The following is a 16,870-nucleotide window of genomic DNA, read 5'->3' as shown; positions in this document are numbered from 1 at the left end:
TTTACCCCTCCCACCTCTTCTCCGATCAAATGTCAACCACAGCAATCCTCCCACCCCGTCCCCGCCCCCACCCCCACCCCCACCCCCACCCCCGCTTTTATCTTTTCTCATTTCTTGAGTCAGTCCATAAGAGGAATAGGATTGAGACTCGCGGTGGTGGTTGTGGGGAGAGGGAGTGGCTAGAAGATCTTCATTGCCAAGAAACTATAAGACATTGCTGAATCGGTAACACTGCTCCTCCCTTCCTTGCAACCCACCTGCTACTCCACCCCCGCCCAACCCCACTGTCCCATGTTCCTGTGACCACCCCTCTGATTCATCCTCTCTATTGGCATTGGATGGTTGGATGATGATTATCTTCATTGGAAGAACTTTGGCTGCCATGGCCATTGGAGAGTAGCATAACCCAGGATAGTGAAAACATCCTCTGCAGTGAGTGTGGTAGTGCAATGAACGTCAGATGGCTGAGATGACCTTGGGGCACGTGTCCGAATACTATCGGCCATCTGATGCTCACCGCACCGCCGCACTCACTGCAGACAATGACCACTCCCCAGGATATGCGTTGGAGTTTCAAGAGGAACCTTGCAAGCATTTATCTAAGTTGAAGCCTAATTAATGAAAATAGAGGAAAACAAATTAGAGAGAGAATTGGAGTCTTGATTAACAAAAGGTTCTATATTTGAAGGATAAAATCAAACACCAAGGATCGATTTTGGAGATTATTGAACTGTGGTGTCCCTTGCACTACCTCTTTCTCTCTTTCATCCGTCCCTGCCCTTTCTTTCACACTATCCCAAATTGCAAATAATTCTAGTTGCACAGTTTCTTTGATTTGAATTGGAAAACATGGGTTTTGTTCCCCTGTAATTTTCTAAAATAAAATCACAACAAAAAAAACGGATAGGATTCCTCTCCATAGAGCCCATGGATCATAGAGTGATCTCACAGTTGGGGTGACCTCGAGACGTGTGTCTTGATCCTCCTAGTCGTGGGATTACTATCTGATCCCTGGGCTCTATGGAGAGGATTCGGATCCCAAAAAAACTAATGACATAGTTCTCTTTGATTTGAATCACAAAATGAATCCGACCCATTCATTTGAATAATAATAAATGAATGGTTGTTTATTTTGTTTTAAAATGTCAATTTTTTCAATAATAGCAACAGCAAAACCTTATCATAACTTAATGGAATTGGCTACATGAATCTAAGCAAGGACTAAAATGAGAAAAGGTAGAAGAAAAGAGAAGCAAAAGACAAAAACAATAACTACGTAGAACATAGTGAGACGGCATCCGCTACATGAATCCTAGGCCTCCAATGTACTTTATTTGAGGCAAAAAAATGCAAATGAAATATTTAGAAAGTTTAAACATGGATATAAAGCACGACTAATTGGAAACAGGCCCTCTTACCCATTATAACAAGGTAATTCTATTTCAATTTTTTTTTTCTTAAAAATAACAAATAAAATAAATATATTAATGGTATGGGCAAGATGCATGCCTTTTGTCACCTTGAAGAAGATATAAATGGCTTCACATGGGGAACTTTTAGATCCAACTGCGTATAAAAGCAGTGTCGTGGTAGCAATGGCATTCCTAGAAGTCAAATCAATTATTAAAATTCCATTTCACTAAGAGCAGTAGAATAACCTTCTAGAAAAAAAGTTGTGTACTTCTTTTTCCAAACTCAAGGTATGATTCCATTAATTTAAATCATTATATTTGTTGACTCTCTCAATCATATTACCCACAATGTGATAGTATTATTTCTGTTCAAAATATTATATTAATTTCTTATCTTAAAAAAAAAACTACATTGACTTATGATAATAAATTTTATTTTTTTCTTGAGTGTGATTGAAAAGAGGCATTAACAAGTTAAAAGGACAATACGAAAGAAATAAGAAACATAAAGAAAACCAAAAAAAAAAAAAGGGGTGAGGGGAGCGTTAGCCATTGGTGGGATAATGGTTGCCAACTGTAGTAGAGCATTGGCTTAAGTCCTAAAGAGAGGTTACATATTCGACTCTCCCCCCTTCTCCTGGCCGCCCTCTCCTCTAGGAGCTAGGACACCACCTCTAACTCCCTCTTGTGTTGTCATTCTAGTGGCCTATGGCCCTCGACAAAAATAACAAAAAAGAAAAAGGTAAAAGGGAAACCAAGGGAGGCATAGGACAGGAGAGGGGACCAAAAGTATCAATAAATTTTGAATATGAGATCTAATATTGAATATGCTTAGAGTGCATCTTTTAACATCCTTCTTCTTGCATAATGAGATATGAGCTCAAACTAACACACATTCTCATGTTTTGACCCATGTAGAACTCATGTGGACAATACTTTTCTCTGCATTGCTATTAAAAACACTAATAAAGAGCGAAAAAACGATTTTGTACATAAGGTGGCAAATAGGTCATTTCAGAGAGAGGGAGAGCGAGAGATGACTTAAATAACCTTTTCTCTTTGATTTACATATTACTCATAGTGTGGGAAATTTATTTTCTCAAAATTTCTCATTTTTAGATGATACTCTTGGAGTAGTGAAAAGTGAAAAGAGAACCTTCTTTTTTTAAGTAAATGAAAAGAGAATTACGAACATTGTTAATAGGGGTGAGAGTAGTGATGAGATTATAATGATGGGTGAAAAAAAATCCGCTGTTGAAGGATAATTTTATTGTTGTGTTTTGTTATTTGAAAGAGGCTTTCCTTAATTTCCTTTTTGCATTTGATTATGAAATATCCAATGACAAACGGAGGAGGAAGGAGATCAAACAAGATAGAAAATAATAAGGAAGAATATGATGAGACTTTCACAATCGATTACTTGATAACAAGAAATTCCGTTGAAGCAACCATTAGGGGTTTCTTTCTTAAAATGCAACAGGCGCAAATGAAGGGATTACATACTCTTCCTTTGGTACCTTACAACTACATCATGGCCTTGGGGTAGTCCCCCTCTTACTAGATTTCTATAATATTCTCTCTTTTTGGCTCATGCCTAAGAAAGAATTTTTTTTTTTTTTTTTTATCCAATATAGCTTAGGAAATCTTTTATGTTCATATGTAATCCGGATAACGATGTATTCATGTCTTTACTTTAATGAATTTTTTTCTTTTCTATCTTAAAAAAAAAAAAAAAAAAAAAAAGAAAAAAAAAAAAAAAAGATGAGGAGTCCACATCCTCTGCAAGGAGCGGTGAGGTGCAATGAGCATCGGACAACTAAGAGTATCTGAACCAACCACCTGATGCTCATTGCACCGATGCAACGGCTGCACAAGTTCTTCACATGAAGATGAGAGGCTTAAAAGGTTGGAATCGAGTATGAATCATTCTCCATCAGTTCCGATCTGAATCATCCTGAAATTAGTTAAAGCTGATAGAATTGGATTGACCGGTCTAAGTTGATCCGATTCAATACACTCGTTGAATTTGAATCGTATCAACGATTCAAATCCGATTTTTTTAAAACAATGGTCGGACGGTTGTCACGGCTCGAGGCATGCATACCATCAAGAAAACCTTTTCTTTTATTTTAATACTCAAAATCGTGGGTAAGTGTAATTTATCTGTCACCTTTTTATGATTAAGAAATTTAATAGTTTAATTACGAGTTTCAATATTTAATTAGAAAAAATAAGCATAAGTAGCAACCTATAATACAACGTTACTTGTAAAAATCAATTGATTGAGATATTTTGATAAGCCCTTTTAAAAAAAGGTTGAACCCACGCTAAATGAACAGATTGATGAGATGAGAGAACAAACAAATGATGAGCAGTTTGAAGCAACTCTCCCTTATCGATTTAGGGTTAGCCTAGCCTTGCTCCCTTTAACAAGGAAAGAAAGTCGGAGCCCTATCACTTAAGGGGGTGTTTGGTTCGGTAAATCAAATGGTGCATGTATCGGATATGAAAGTCAATCTTTTGATAGACATTCTTCTAAATTATGTTTCTTTCTGAAAAATCGTTTGGTTGCCTTGAGGCTAGTACATGTTTCTCACAGGTTGATATATTGGCTTCCGTAGAGAACGTCTGTCCGTTTTCTCCTTTTATACTAAGTGGTAAAAAGGTTGTTCATATCTGAGTTTAAGTGTTGAGGTAAATTCAAATTTGAAACACATCCTTTGTAATATGATCATTCATGGGAAGTAGGATGCTCACTTATGAGGGTCATCCTAGTGGAACCAAACAACTCAAAAACTTAAGAATTATCATTCTAAAAAATGTCATCCCAAAGATTTACGTAGGGGTGTCAATCGGTCGGTCCAGCTCGGTTTCGATCCGGGTTGAGTCGGTTTCGGTGTGGGAAAGTTGAAATCGAAACCGAACCAATAAGAAAATTCTGGTTTCGGTTTGGTTTCGGTTTCGGTGCTGTTTGGTTTCGGTTTGTCTTCAGTTTCTTAAATCGATTTGTAACCGGGTTGGTTTTGGTTTTTGATCCAGTTTGGATTCGACTTTCCATACAAATGTTTACAAAACTATGCAAATTTTGATTTTTCTTAATGAATTTTGGAGTGTTTCGGTTTCTTACCGGTTTGGTTTCAGTTTCGGTCTGAGTTTTGAGCCGGTTTTGGTTTGGTTCGGGTTCATCCGGTTTCCAGTGTGATTCGATTTGGTTTTGGGGTTGCAATCCTCCAAACCGAACCAATCCAATAAGGCTTCGATTTGGTTTGGTCCATGTTGTTATAGGTTCGGTTTGACCGATTTTACCGGTTCGATTTAAGAATTGACACCCCTTGATTTACGGAACCAAACACCCCCTAAAGCTCGCTCCTGTTTTGTTCTGATGTAAGAAATCCAGGAAACTAGGTTGAGCGATCAAACCCATTGCAACTCCCCATGCTGGTAAGTTGTTGGTCGCTCTGATCACTCATCGGTTCCAACATGTGCATATAAAGCAATCGCAACCTTATGAAGTCGCTTAATTGGAGGTCGCGCAACCGCCAATAAAGACATTGCTCTACGACTCCCTATAGGTTTGGGAGTGGAAGAAGATTCATCAGCGGGCTAGACACACACAAGATGTAAGAGGCCAAGTTGAAGGTAACCAACTGGCAGACATACGGTCAGGTATAACAAAAAAAGATTGGACCGATAAACCGTCTAGAACATTTAAAACTGATAAATCAAATAATCAAACCATTAAACCGGAGAAAAACAATTTATGAACCGAATTAAACTGATTACAACCCGTACATAAAAAATCGAAATTGAACCAGTTATAAAATCGTATAATCGAGAACTGATTAGTAATCGGTTTCAATTTGAGAATTTAAAACTGATTAATAATCTGTTCGATTTTGGTTTCTGTCAATTACAGTATGAACCAAACCGAAACATTTAGATCAGAACCCAACCCAATTAGCACATTAACATTAGAGAAGGAATCTTCGGGTGAAATCGTTATAAACCGACCCGGACAATGATCAGTAGTTGAGCACAAGGCGACAAACATGAGGGCATTTATGGTAAATTGAAAAGGGCGAAAGCAAATAGTCGTGATTTGAGTAGTTGGTTGGGGGATGGAGACGGTTGGGTTCCAAGTTCCATCGTTTTTTCCGGGTCGGTTCGGTTCGCGTCGGGTCGGATTTCTTCATTTAAACTTTACACTAATGCACGAAAACTGACAAAACCTGCCTATTTATAAGGGAAAGAGAATCCAAATAAGAAATTAAGGGAAAAAAAAAAAAAGCAAATAATAATAAAGGATTTAAATAACTACCAAATAAGCTTCCAAGGAAGAAGGCTCGAAGCTCCTGCTATTGTGTGTTTGCTTTCTGTAAACTTTGAAGTTTGAATCTGTCTCAACTTCACTTTTTATTCTAATTCTTTTGCCGCTCATTCTCTCTTTCCTCCTATGACGACAGTTTCTTCAGTGGTTCGATTTCGTCGTGTCTCTGAAAATTAAAATTTCTGATTATTCTTTGCTTCTTTTCTCTTTGACACACAGAGAGAGAGAGATAGAGCTGGAGATCTAGTTACTGTAACTACAGGTATTATTGTGTTTCTTTGAATTTATTTTGTAAATCTATTGATGATATGTTTACTTCTCTATCTTCCTCTTTCATGCTATTTTTTTTTTCTGTATTTTTGAGCTGATTGAACTATCTTACTTTGGTTATTTTCAACTTTTACTGAGGTTTCGGCTAAGTGCATCTAGCTGCTGAAGGTATTCCGGTTTCAGTAGTTCAACTGAGTTTCTTTCGTTTTTTTGCTTCTGATCGAGGAGCTCTTTATTTTGTGAATTTCATGGATTCCTGTTTTCTTGTTCGATCTTTTTGGTTTTCAAAGGCATTTCGTATTGTATGCTTCTCTTTCCTTTTTTGTGTCATTTCTGTTTTGCGTTTTTTTTGAAGTTTTCCTTGTTTCTCGCTGGATGAGTTTGTTTTGAACCGGCGAATAACATTTTGTCTAAGATATCCTTGTTCGGAGTTCTTTTTTCCTATAATTTATTTATTTATTTGGGACGATTCCTGTTGTTCATTATCTCTTGGAAGAAATATCAATTGTTCAAATTTATTTATATTTTTATTTATTTTTTAAATTGGGGTTTATTAGTTCTGTGAACTGCTGTGTGTGTAATTAGCAGCGCGGGCATTTCATGAAACTTTGTTTGGTGTTGACATTTGTGTGATTTTTTTTATATATTTGTGAATTTAAGTATGGATTACTGGGTCATTCTTGGTTTTTGTTTGCAAGTTTTGCTCGTTTTTTTTTTTTTTTGAACCTTATTTTGGTTGAGTATTTTGAATTTCATCTTTCTGGTGTTTTGCGTTTATATTCATGTCACGCTGCCCTGTATTAATGATTTTTCTTCACCTGTTGAGTGAGTTTTCAAATTATCTGTATGAAAGAGTCTAAGAATTGTATGGAGTTTCTTATATGGCTTTCAGAGATCTCTCTTTATAACAGAAGAGTGACTTTATTGTTCTCTCATTGCAAAATGGAGCAATTATTTTTTCTGGAATTTTCTTGTCGTTTGCTCATTTGAGTACTTTCCATGGTTCATCCTTCTAGCGTTCGCATTTCTATTCATGCTATGGTGTATGTTTACTTTATGAGCTTAATTTGTACTTTATTTTTCAAGTATGTTATGCTAGGTTCATAGATCTTCAAAGATTCAAGGAAAAGTACTTGACCAAAGATGGAGCAGTACGAAGTATTGGAGCAGATTGGGAAAGGGGCTTTTGGTTCTGCTCTTCTTGTGAGGCATAAAATTGAAAAGAAAAAGTGAGGGATGCAATGCAGCATATTCATATCATTCTCCCTTTCTATAAATTTCATGAATACTACTTGACTATATAACTTGAAACTGGTAATTACTGTTTAAAATTTTTGTGTTTCACCAATTAATTTGATGTTTGTTTCTTCCCCCCCCCCCTTTTTTTCTTTTTTAAGATATGTGTTGAAGAAGATTCGTCTTGCCCGTCAGACTGACAGGACCCGCAGATCTGCACTCCAGGAGGTGGGTGTCCTGTACTTGTCCTGTTGTGTGACTCTTTGGACCTTTTTCATTTTGCTCAAAGGCTGGATTAAATAGAATTCTTGTGGTCATTGGTCACAAGTCAAGTTTTTCCCTTTTGTTTTTGAGAGAGAATTCTGAAATCTTCTTGTTGGTTTAGAAGGAGATTGTTCCAATTGATGAAGTTTTGGTTCTGAGGAAAACCATAAAACAGTGATACATGACTACTTCATGTTAAAAAACAAAACAAAGTTTGCATTCAAAGATCATCTGGTGGCAGTCCGTTTGAGTAACTGAAGTAACACTTGAGTAGTCTGTAATGTAAACTACAAACTCTGAAGTTATCAGTATGGCTAAAGCATGTTGCAGATGACAGCACTTTCATTAAGGGTAGACTTTTACCACAGTAGGATGTGGGTATCATCTAGTTCTGAAGGGTATCTGGCAATCTAATTCCAGGGTTCAATGGGTGAAGCTAAGAAAATTGTGATATACCGGTAAATCTTGTAAGTGGAGGGACAGCAGATGTTAGGTCCATCTGGCCTGAGAAAGTCCACTCTTCATGTCAAAAAGGAAGATTAAATGCAGAAATCCACCCTTTTTTGATCCATTTCTGTAGGAATGCCTAGAAAGCCACACATGACGATAGAGAAGTGCAAAAGAAGTAAGACAAACTTGGGTAAAAAAAATATTCTTCTGAATCTTATAGGGAGAGCTCCCAATATTTCCTACTTGTTTACAACTTGGATTTTTCTTTCTTGCCATGATATGAGTTCATTACATATGATTTTGTCAGAAGAATATGATGCTTGTCTGGTACATCTAGCCATATGCTTGGCTTTTACGTGCTGACTGGTTTCCTGATACTGTAGATGGAGCTTATTTCCAAAGTACAAAACCCATTTATTGTTGAATACAAAGATTCTTGGGTAGAGAAGGTTAGTTTATTCTTCTGCAAAGTTTTCTTTTAATATCGTAGTTTACATTTTTTCCATGCTAGTAAGTAGTATCTACTACCAAATTTCTGTTCTGATCTTTGAAATAGGGTAAATATATTCTCTCTCTATCTCCTTTTAATGATGGTGTTTCTTCCTTGAAGGGTCTCAGACTTTTGAAATTGTGTAATTCATGGAGTCTTTGAGTGTAAGATGTCGCTTCTTGTATGTAGTATGAATTTATCTCATGCCTTCCTTTATATTGTATATGATACTTTGTTGGAGATATTTTGACTGCCACTGGTGGGAATGTGTTTGAACTTGATCCCATGCCGCAGCATTTTCATCTCGTCAAGGTTAAAACAAGTGAATGGTTGCTTTTCAAAAACAGATAGCATTTTGGTGGCTTAGTAGACATTAGTCAATATACTTTCTGCAGATATTTCTATTTTAAGGGTGTTAGGCTTGGATCCTGATAAACTCGTCTGGTTGGGTCCTAGTGGGTTAAAATTTCAAGAAACTTTTCCTTTTGTTCTGTTGCTGAGTTGTTAATGGTCATAAGGTATCCTACTTATCTTTGCAACATTTAAAGTCGAAGAGGGAAGGATAGTTTTCTGTGGGCAGTATTTACAGGAGGGGACCCTAAAGTGAGAAAAGTATTGGGCTTTTATACTGTACTAAGATGATGCCAAAGGCTACACAACAAACCAGTATGTACTTGCTAAAAGAGGTTGAACCAAACATGTCTAGTTTATTTTTTATTCCTCTAAAATCTACATGTCTCTGTTTGGTTACAAACTAAGCAGAAAGGAATTGCACCACATCAAAGCAGCAAGAATAGAAGACCATGTCCTTTAGCTTCTCACACTGGGCCTTGTTTCTTCCACAATGCCACTAGTTGAATTATGCAGTTGTATGCTGGATAAATTAAGAGACATGGACACCAAGATAGTAGTTGTTTCCCAAATTTGTATCGTTAACTTTTGTGTGTCCTTAATATTGTTAAAATACTATTTGGCCACTTGTACTTGTCATTGGGAATCATTGCTTTGCAAGGAGAGATGAAATTTATAACTGACCTATCATTATACTTAAACCTATATAGAATCCAAGTCAGTTTGTTAGAAAGCAAATGCCTGAGACAAGGTGTTTGGACCTCCTAGTGCATGAGGTGAATGTCTCAAATGGGGCTCAAGTCTCAGAGACATTCAGAAATAGGAATTAAGAATAGTTCTTGTGGCATTATTACTGCTGTGTGAGCCTCTGCAATCTAATGCAAGATGACCAGTCAGCACGTGCCCTTGTTTAGGGACTGAGAAAAGCTTCTTTCCTTGTGGTCACCCCAACCATTAGTGCTCAAGTTGGATGTTGAATGTGTTAATTCCCAATTTGTCTTCTCATCTAGTACACAATTTCTTCAAAGGATCCAGATGAACTTACGCAAAACCTATGTTTGCACGTATTTCCCCCACCCTTGTGAAAACATACATATAGGGTAAAATTTTCATAGACTTTCCTTTAACTTGTTATTGATTATGAAACTTCTGATGGATATGGCCTAATATTGGTTGGGGCAATGCTGATTCCTTGATACAGAGTTGTTACGTCTGCATTATCATAGGTTATTGCGAGGGAGGAGACATGTAAGTTACCATTTTCACAGTCACTTATTGTAGAACTGTGGATCTGTCTGAAAAATAGATCTTTGGGTTATTCTGTATTCTTCCCCTTATGTTAATGTCTTACAGGGCAGAAGCCATAAAACAAACTAATGGAGTTCACTTTCCTGAAGAGGTAATAAACTTTCGTTTATACTTTTCTTCTGTGCTTCTCTATTGTGTTTCAGATTTTAGTCTTGAGGCAAATATTATTCTGCAAGTTTCCTATTTCATAATTAAATATTTGAACTGTATACAGAAACTTTGCAAGTGGCTGGTTCAACTCTTAATGGCACTTGATTACTTGCACACAAATCATATTCTTCACCGTGATGTGAAGGTCAGTGCCATTCCTTTTTGTAATAGATGATGGTTTCTGTTAGGTTTGCCCTACCTGGAATATCTGAAGCGGTTGTGCTGTTGTACTGACAGTTTTTTAAAATTTCTTCAGTGCTCAAATATATTCTTGTCAAAACAGCAAGACATAAGGCTAGGTATGTTAATCATGTAATATTTTCAATGTTTATTTCTGAATACCATACAATCATGATGAGACATATATTGTTTTTCGCTGCAGGTGATTTTGGACTTGCTAAAATTTTGACTTCAGATGACCTTGCATGCTCTGTGAGTAACATGAGTGAATTGGTTTCTCTTCCAGGTTTTAAGTTTTTTAGTTGATTGTGTAATTACTAGGACTTTCTCATTATTTAGGTTGTAGGGACACCCAGCTACATGTGCCCTGAGCTGCTTGCTGATATACCTTATGGTTCTAAGTCGGACATTTGGTCTTTAGGTAATCTGTTTTGTTTGACACTTGTGTGGCTGTATTTTACTTACCACCTATTTAGATGGCTATTTTAAAGTATGTATTTATCCAGGATGCTGCATGTACGAAATGACTGCTCACAAGCCCGCATTTAAAGCCTTTGTAAGTGTAGAGACCTTTGTGCTTTCTTCTATTGATTAGTGGATTGCTGTAGACCTTGGTTATTAAATGTATTTTGTCTCTAGATCTTTAATTCCTTTTTTTATTTGCACCTTTTCTCTGCTATGGCAGTGATTTACTGTGTCATTTGTAATGGCCTAGGCATCATCTCAGCAAAGTACCATTTTTATTAGTAAAATGTCACAATTAGAGAGTCAGTTCATTTTTTTTTGGGGAGGGGTGGGGGGAGGGGAGCAAGAAGTTGGGATTTATTCATGCTACTGTAGTACTTGGGAAATTAATTTTTTAGCTCTCTGAGCAGGATATGCAAGCGCTCATCAACAAAATAAATAAGTCCATAGTGGCTCCACTTCCAACCATGTATTCTGCTGCATTGTGAGTACTCATCCTTGCTTACTATTTGTGTTGTTCAGCTATCTTGCAACAATTATAAATTTTGGAAACAGTCTTCTTGAGTGGATGTTTAGTGAGATTGGTGTACGATTACAGTAGATTGTATAAGATCTGGGATATGTAAATATTTCATGTTGTTTGGGAATTTGGTTATAATAGTTTTTGTTAATTTTTAAATTCTTGCTTTGATTCCTAATGAATGATCCTTTTTTTTTTTTTTTTTTGTTTCATGTTCAGTCGGGGACTCATCAAAAGCATGCTGCGGAAAAATCCAGAACTCAGGCCAAGCGTATGTACTGTAACCTTGAGTACATTGATAGACTGTACATATAAAAAATATCTGGATGTTGAACTGTCTGTATAATTGTGTACATCTTGCATGTGTGTGTGTTTTTTTTTTTTTGGGGGGGGCGGCTTTGGTCGCTTGGTCTTCAAATGTGATGCATAGAAGCAGATGTTAACCTGCTCAGGTGTTATCAGCTACCAATTCCTGGAGTATGATGTTCTTTTCATCCTTAGCTCAATCAGCATTTCGTATAGAAGTTATTACGTTAGCAATAGTGTCTTTATCCATGATAAACTATAATTATTGGTGCCCCGAGTTTTGAGACAATCAACATGCTTTAATATCCCAAATTAGGTTTGAAGCATTTGTTGATCAAGCATCATTAGGTCTTCTGGGGCATATGCTTTTTAAGCCTGGTGTCCTTTGATTCATCTAAATTCTAGTCAGCCTTCTAAAGTACTTTAAAACATGGCTCAGATTTTTAGGGTTCATTCTCTTATTTTTCAGTTTTTATATTTGTCCCACTTGTTTCAATTTTGAGCTGTTCTCCATTGTCTCAGGCAGCAGAGCTACTCAAGCATCCACACCTTCGGCTTCATATTCTTAAGATCCATAAAAAATTTAATAGTCCTATACGCAATACCGTACCGGTCCACTGGACTGAATCCAATTGTGTGAAGAAAACAAGATTTTCTGAACCAGAAGATGTTCATCTTGTCAAGGATAGGGTGAACAAATATTCATTCAGCAATGAAAGGATCTTGAACCCAAATGTATCTGGTTCCGAGCAAGAATCTCTTTGTTCTACTGAAAGAGTACAGGAGTTCCCAAGTTACCTGAATGAAATGCTGGGAGAATTATCAGCTGGAAGCACCCATGAAGAGATTGATCTCTACAAGCCAAAAACTGTAAAGACATCAAATGTTGCAAAGACCCCTAGAATGACTCCAGCTAAAGCTTCTGCAACACAGAGACGGACGGAGGCACCAACGACAACCCAAATTCGTCCTAGTCGTGAATCGGTGAGCTCATAAAGAACATATAATATGAAAATACCACATGTCTTAGTCATTAAATATTCCAGTTACAGAAAAAACCTTCTCTGCACCAAGTTTTTCCAAATTGACATAATTAAATTTGATTGGAAAATATAAAACCAATTGAGAAACCCTGAGTTTTCTTGAGAGGCTACAGACTACTTTCATGCATGTTGTTAGAACTATTCATACTGTGGCAGACATGGAGGTTCAAGGTACAAATTGAGTCCCACCTTGCTTTTATTTTGGCAGGACAACGAAACATATGCTTAGTACTGTATCGTCCATTATAATCATTCATGGGATGATAGATAGGGAAAAAAGATATCCGACGCCTATAGTGTCCACCCCAGACCCCAGCTGCTTTTTGGCATCAAATATCTGCTGAAGCTTATGCAGTACGTCACTCAAATAGCGACTAAGAATTGACTGCCATTATGCAATATATCCTTGGTTCTTCTAGTTAATTTTGTAGTTCAGTTATTGATTGTTTCTTATTCTTTGTACATGTAGCTTCCTGCATCAAGAACGCCAGCAAATAAATCAGTTCAGCAAATACGGAGAGCCTCACTGCCTTTTCTTGCTAGAGCTTCACCTGTGGAATCCCCTTGCAGATCCAATGCTAATCTCCTTGGGCAAATGAACTCCCCAGATGTCTCTGTAAATGCTCCACGAATTGACAAGATGGTTGAGTTTCCATTGGCCTCATCTGAGGACCCATTCTTTCACATCCGTAGAACTTTGTCACCGTCTGCACATGGCTCTTCCTCTACCTCACCACATTGTGGTGACCGTTCCCTCACCAAAGACAAGTGTACAGTCCAAATACAGGATATACCGTTAGCAAGGGCAAGCTTCAGTGATGCATGGCATGGAATTCGATACAAAACATATCAGTTAGGTGTGGAAGGTGGAAGTGAATGCTCAGACAGGAACCCAACTGCTGGAGCATCAGGCTGGACCTCACCTGACTATCTGCAGCGTCGGTTTGACACCTCGTCATACCAGCAACGAGCTGAGGCATTGGAAGGTTTGCTTGAATTCAGTGCACAATTATTGCATCAAGAGAGGTTTGAAGAGCTTGGAGTTTTATTGAAGCCATTTGGGCCTGGGAAGGTTTCTTCTAGGGAGACTGCTATCTGGTTAACTAAGAGCTTTAAGGAGACTACTATGAGACAGGAAGATTAAGAAATTTAAGGGCTCAAATAAAAAATGAATTTAATCATGTTCTTCAAATTTGATAATCAGATCATCAAGCTAATTGATTGCATTTTCCTGTCATCTTGAGCTTGAGTTTTTTGGCCCATAGGTTCCAAAATCCTGTGCCATGGGAGAGTTCTCAATAGTTAAGAGCACTGTAGGCATGTATAGACATATAGAAACCTTTTTATTATTATTATTATTATTATTATTATAAATTCATCACAACTATAAAATTGAATTTTTGTACACTTCAAAATGAAGATTAATTGACCAAACTGGTAGGTTGGGACCTAAATTTTGGTGACAGGTTGGTTAAAGTTGGAGTCCAACCTGAAATTAGCATTATCTGTTTATGGATTCGGCATTAGTCCGAAGTTCAAACACTCTCTTTGCACTTCTGCAGTATCGTTCCGGAAAGAAGGAACGGATGAGGGTTATTGGTTTTCTTGGCATTGCAGGGTGGACATTTCTCCCCAGCCCAAAGAAAAAAAAGGAGGGGGTAATTAATGCAACTCTGCTGTGTTCTAAGATGCCCTTAACTCAGTTTCAAGACTATTGACTTCAATAAAATGTATTGGAGATTCTAAATTTGGTGGGTTGCATGGCATGTCTCAGTTACAGAATCAGATCTTATACTTTTTATCCTGGCTAACCATGAAGAGTAAGCTATGAGGACAAATCCATTTCATAACCAATAGCAGAGCATCCTGAAAAGTGTCTACTGTCTTGCTGGTTGGAGGGGGAAGAAACTACGCAATATTGGTGAATATTCACACTATATGTCTTTCCTTTTTGTAGTCCCAGTGTTGTTCGCTAGCTACACTGGAAAGATTCAGTGTGATTTCCTACAGGAAGGATGGGAAGAGGCATCTGAGTTCCATCCCGTGTAGCCTATTCGTGTTGTGCAAACTTAGAAGGTTGAATGGTCGGGTCTCAGACCCGCAGTTCTTATGCATAATGTACTGTTCTATTAATGGCTACGCCTATCTAAAACTCATGTAATAGCTTACTGTAAGAAGTTGGTTCTGCTATGTATCAAATATGTGCTGAGGATGATGGGAAGACTGCTGGTGTGGTGACTGAAAACAAGTAGCTCTTTGCATGGTTAAGGTTCTTGGGTGTATATCCAATGTGATCATCATGCTTTTGTTTCTGGATCAGTTTTAGAATGTTTTTAGTATCATAGGTGGTTTTAGCCTTCATTCCTATTCTTTACCCGAAAACCCCAAATCCGAGTTATACATACAGATATAGAGAGAAGTACTTTTGGCATCCTTTTATTGTCTTCACATCTTAAAAGAGTTATCTCAATACCATAAATACCTTCGCCTGCAATGCACTTTCTGCCTCATTAGTTTCAGTTGTGAATCATAATTATATTTTTAGATGGACAATGTACTGCTTTTGGCTGTCTGTTGAATTTATAGGATATTGAAAGTGGTTATTCGACAAATTTTCAATCTGAACTCAATATTTTCTTTCTTGCTTTGGAAGTGATGTTCCTCTGAAGAATCTGGATAGAAGTGTCATATTTTGTATTGCAACTGAAATACATACAGCATCCAAGTTTAGAACTGACATGGTGGGTCAAAACCTTGGGGGTGAAGTCAGTCACATTGTATTCCCAGAATAGATCGCATGAGTTTCAGGATAATGAATAAAGGGCTGTATTTGGTATGTATTCTCAGAATAGATTCTTGGTCTAGAATGCATTCTGAAACTTGATTCTTCTCTATTTTCTCACTTCAGAATGCATTCTAGACCCATAATCTATTCTGAGAATGCATACCAAACACAGCCAATCTAGGAAGCAGTTTTGTGGAGCTTGGATTATGCATGATGGAACTTGGACTCTGCTTCCAAGGGAGGTGTGCGACAAGGCACTTGGTGGTCAAGAGCTACAGCAAGAGTATACTGGAGTCTTGCATCGCAAAAGGGTGTCTTGTACACTATCACTCAATTCTGGATAACCTTATTCTAGAGGAAAGTAGAACAAAGGATAGAGTAAAGGATGAACTAAGCATCAATTTAACTTGACTATGAAGCAAGAACAACAGATAACTGAACAAAAGGAGCAGAAGACCTGGCCTCCAAAGGAAATGAAAGATCCTGCAGAACTCTTTCTAACTGGTGGCAACAGTGGCATTATGGCTGGTATTTTCACTGTTTTGGCGTCTCTAATATTTCTCTCCCAATTCCATTCACATTTAATTGAGCTAGGCCAATAACACAAGATAACTTAAGGAAAAGAAACTTTGGTTGTTTTATGCAACCAGCATGGAGCACAACTTTCTCAATTTCTGGGTACCCTACTGAAATTTTTAGATCAAATGGGCACTGTCTGATTCATGAGGTGAAGATGTCCATTTTGCTGAGCAAAGCCCAAAAAACTATGTCAACAGATTCTTTAAGGCTATGTTTGGAATGCAAGAAAAGAACAAAGAAAAAAAAATACAAGTTTCATTATTACTTTTGTCTTATTACGCTATGTTCCAACATAGCCTTAATTACATGCTTAAACACACTTGTGAAACTACCTAACTGTTCTATGGTGGCAAAGGTTGGCAGTCCAAGACAGAAAGAGCTACTTTGATTTTCTGCAAGTAGAATAGTAGAGATCCAATCTATGTTAGAGCATGTTTATGCAAGGCTAATTCTTCATATTCCTCACTATAATCCTTTTAGCAGAACATAATTCAGTTCAAATTTTCATTTTTTTTAGAATTATCTTTACATGCTTAGTGTTCAGTTGTCAGCAGGCCACCTTATCATTCTCTAGCCTGAATCTTTAAAGCTAAGCAACAAAAAAATTGTAAACACCCAAAGCAAAACCAGGACTTTGTAACAGGATCTTGAATCAAGATTCCCCTGTTGAGACACTTGAAACTCCCAATAGAATACAATAGGTTATTTTGAGCTGCATCTACTTCAAGTACTCT

General features: G+C 37.3%; 1 protein-coding gene across 2 annotated transcripts; it reads left to right on the top strand.

Moving 5' to 3' along the window:
- The first annotated feature begins 5,724 nt into the window (after window positions 1–5,724).
- LOC122066651 (serine/threonine-protein kinase Nek2-like) lies at window positions 5,725–14,009 on the top strand. 2 transcript variants are annotated; one of them, XM_042630487.1, is made up of 15 exons: window positions 5,725–6,001; window positions 7,109–7,238; window positions 7,407–7,473; window positions 8,343–8,408; window positions 10,002–10,048; window positions 10,154–10,199; window positions 10,323–10,403; window positions 10,515–10,557; window positions 10,641–10,690; window positions 10,778–10,859; window positions 10,945–10,994; window positions 11,314–11,387; window positions 11,643–11,694; window positions 12,252–12,713; window positions 13,242–14,009. In XM_042630487.1, the coding sequence occupies exons 2-15, from the start codon at window positions 7,153–7,155 to the stop codon at window positions 13,914–13,916; spliced, it is 1,881 nt and encodes a 626-aa protein (XP_042486421.1). In that variant the 5' UTR covers window positions 5,725–6,001; window positions 7,109–7,152; the 3' UTR covers window positions 13,917–14,009. The 2 variants fall into 2 exon arrangements, with proteins under 2 accessions (XP_042486421.1, XP_042486420.1); XM_042630486.1 differs by having other exon boundaries at window positions 5,726–6,001; window positions 7,096–7,238.
- The last annotated feature ends 2,861 nt before the right edge of the window (window positions 14,010–16,870 follow it).

This window comes from Macadamia integrifolia, unplaced genomic scaffold (assembly GCF_013358625.1).
Source record: "Macadamia integrifolia cultivar HAES 741 unplaced genomic scaffold, SCU_Mint_v3 scaffold2514, whole genome shotgun sequence".
NCBI classification, from domain to species: Eukaryota; Viridiplantae; Streptophyta; class Magnoliopsida; order Proteales; family Proteaceae; genus Macadamia; species Macadamia integrifolia.
Note: the sequence above shows the minus strand (reverse complement) of the source record. Positions and strands in the feature narration are given on the sequence as shown.

Bases quoted from the DNA above. Each gene is read 5' to 3' on its own strand.
- LOC122066651 (XM_042630487.1), top strand. From the start codon at position 7,153: ATGGAGCAGTACGAAGTATTGGAGCAGATTGGGAAAGGGGCTTTTGGT. The intron at 10,049-10,153 runs GTAAGTTACCAT...AATGTCTTACAG, and splicing joins TATTGCGAGGGAGGAGACAT to GGCAGAAGCCATAAAACAAA. The intron at 10,404-10,514 runs GTCAGTGCCATT...AAATTTCTTCAG, and splicing joins TTCTTCACCGTGATGTGAAG to TGCTCAAATATATTCTTGTC.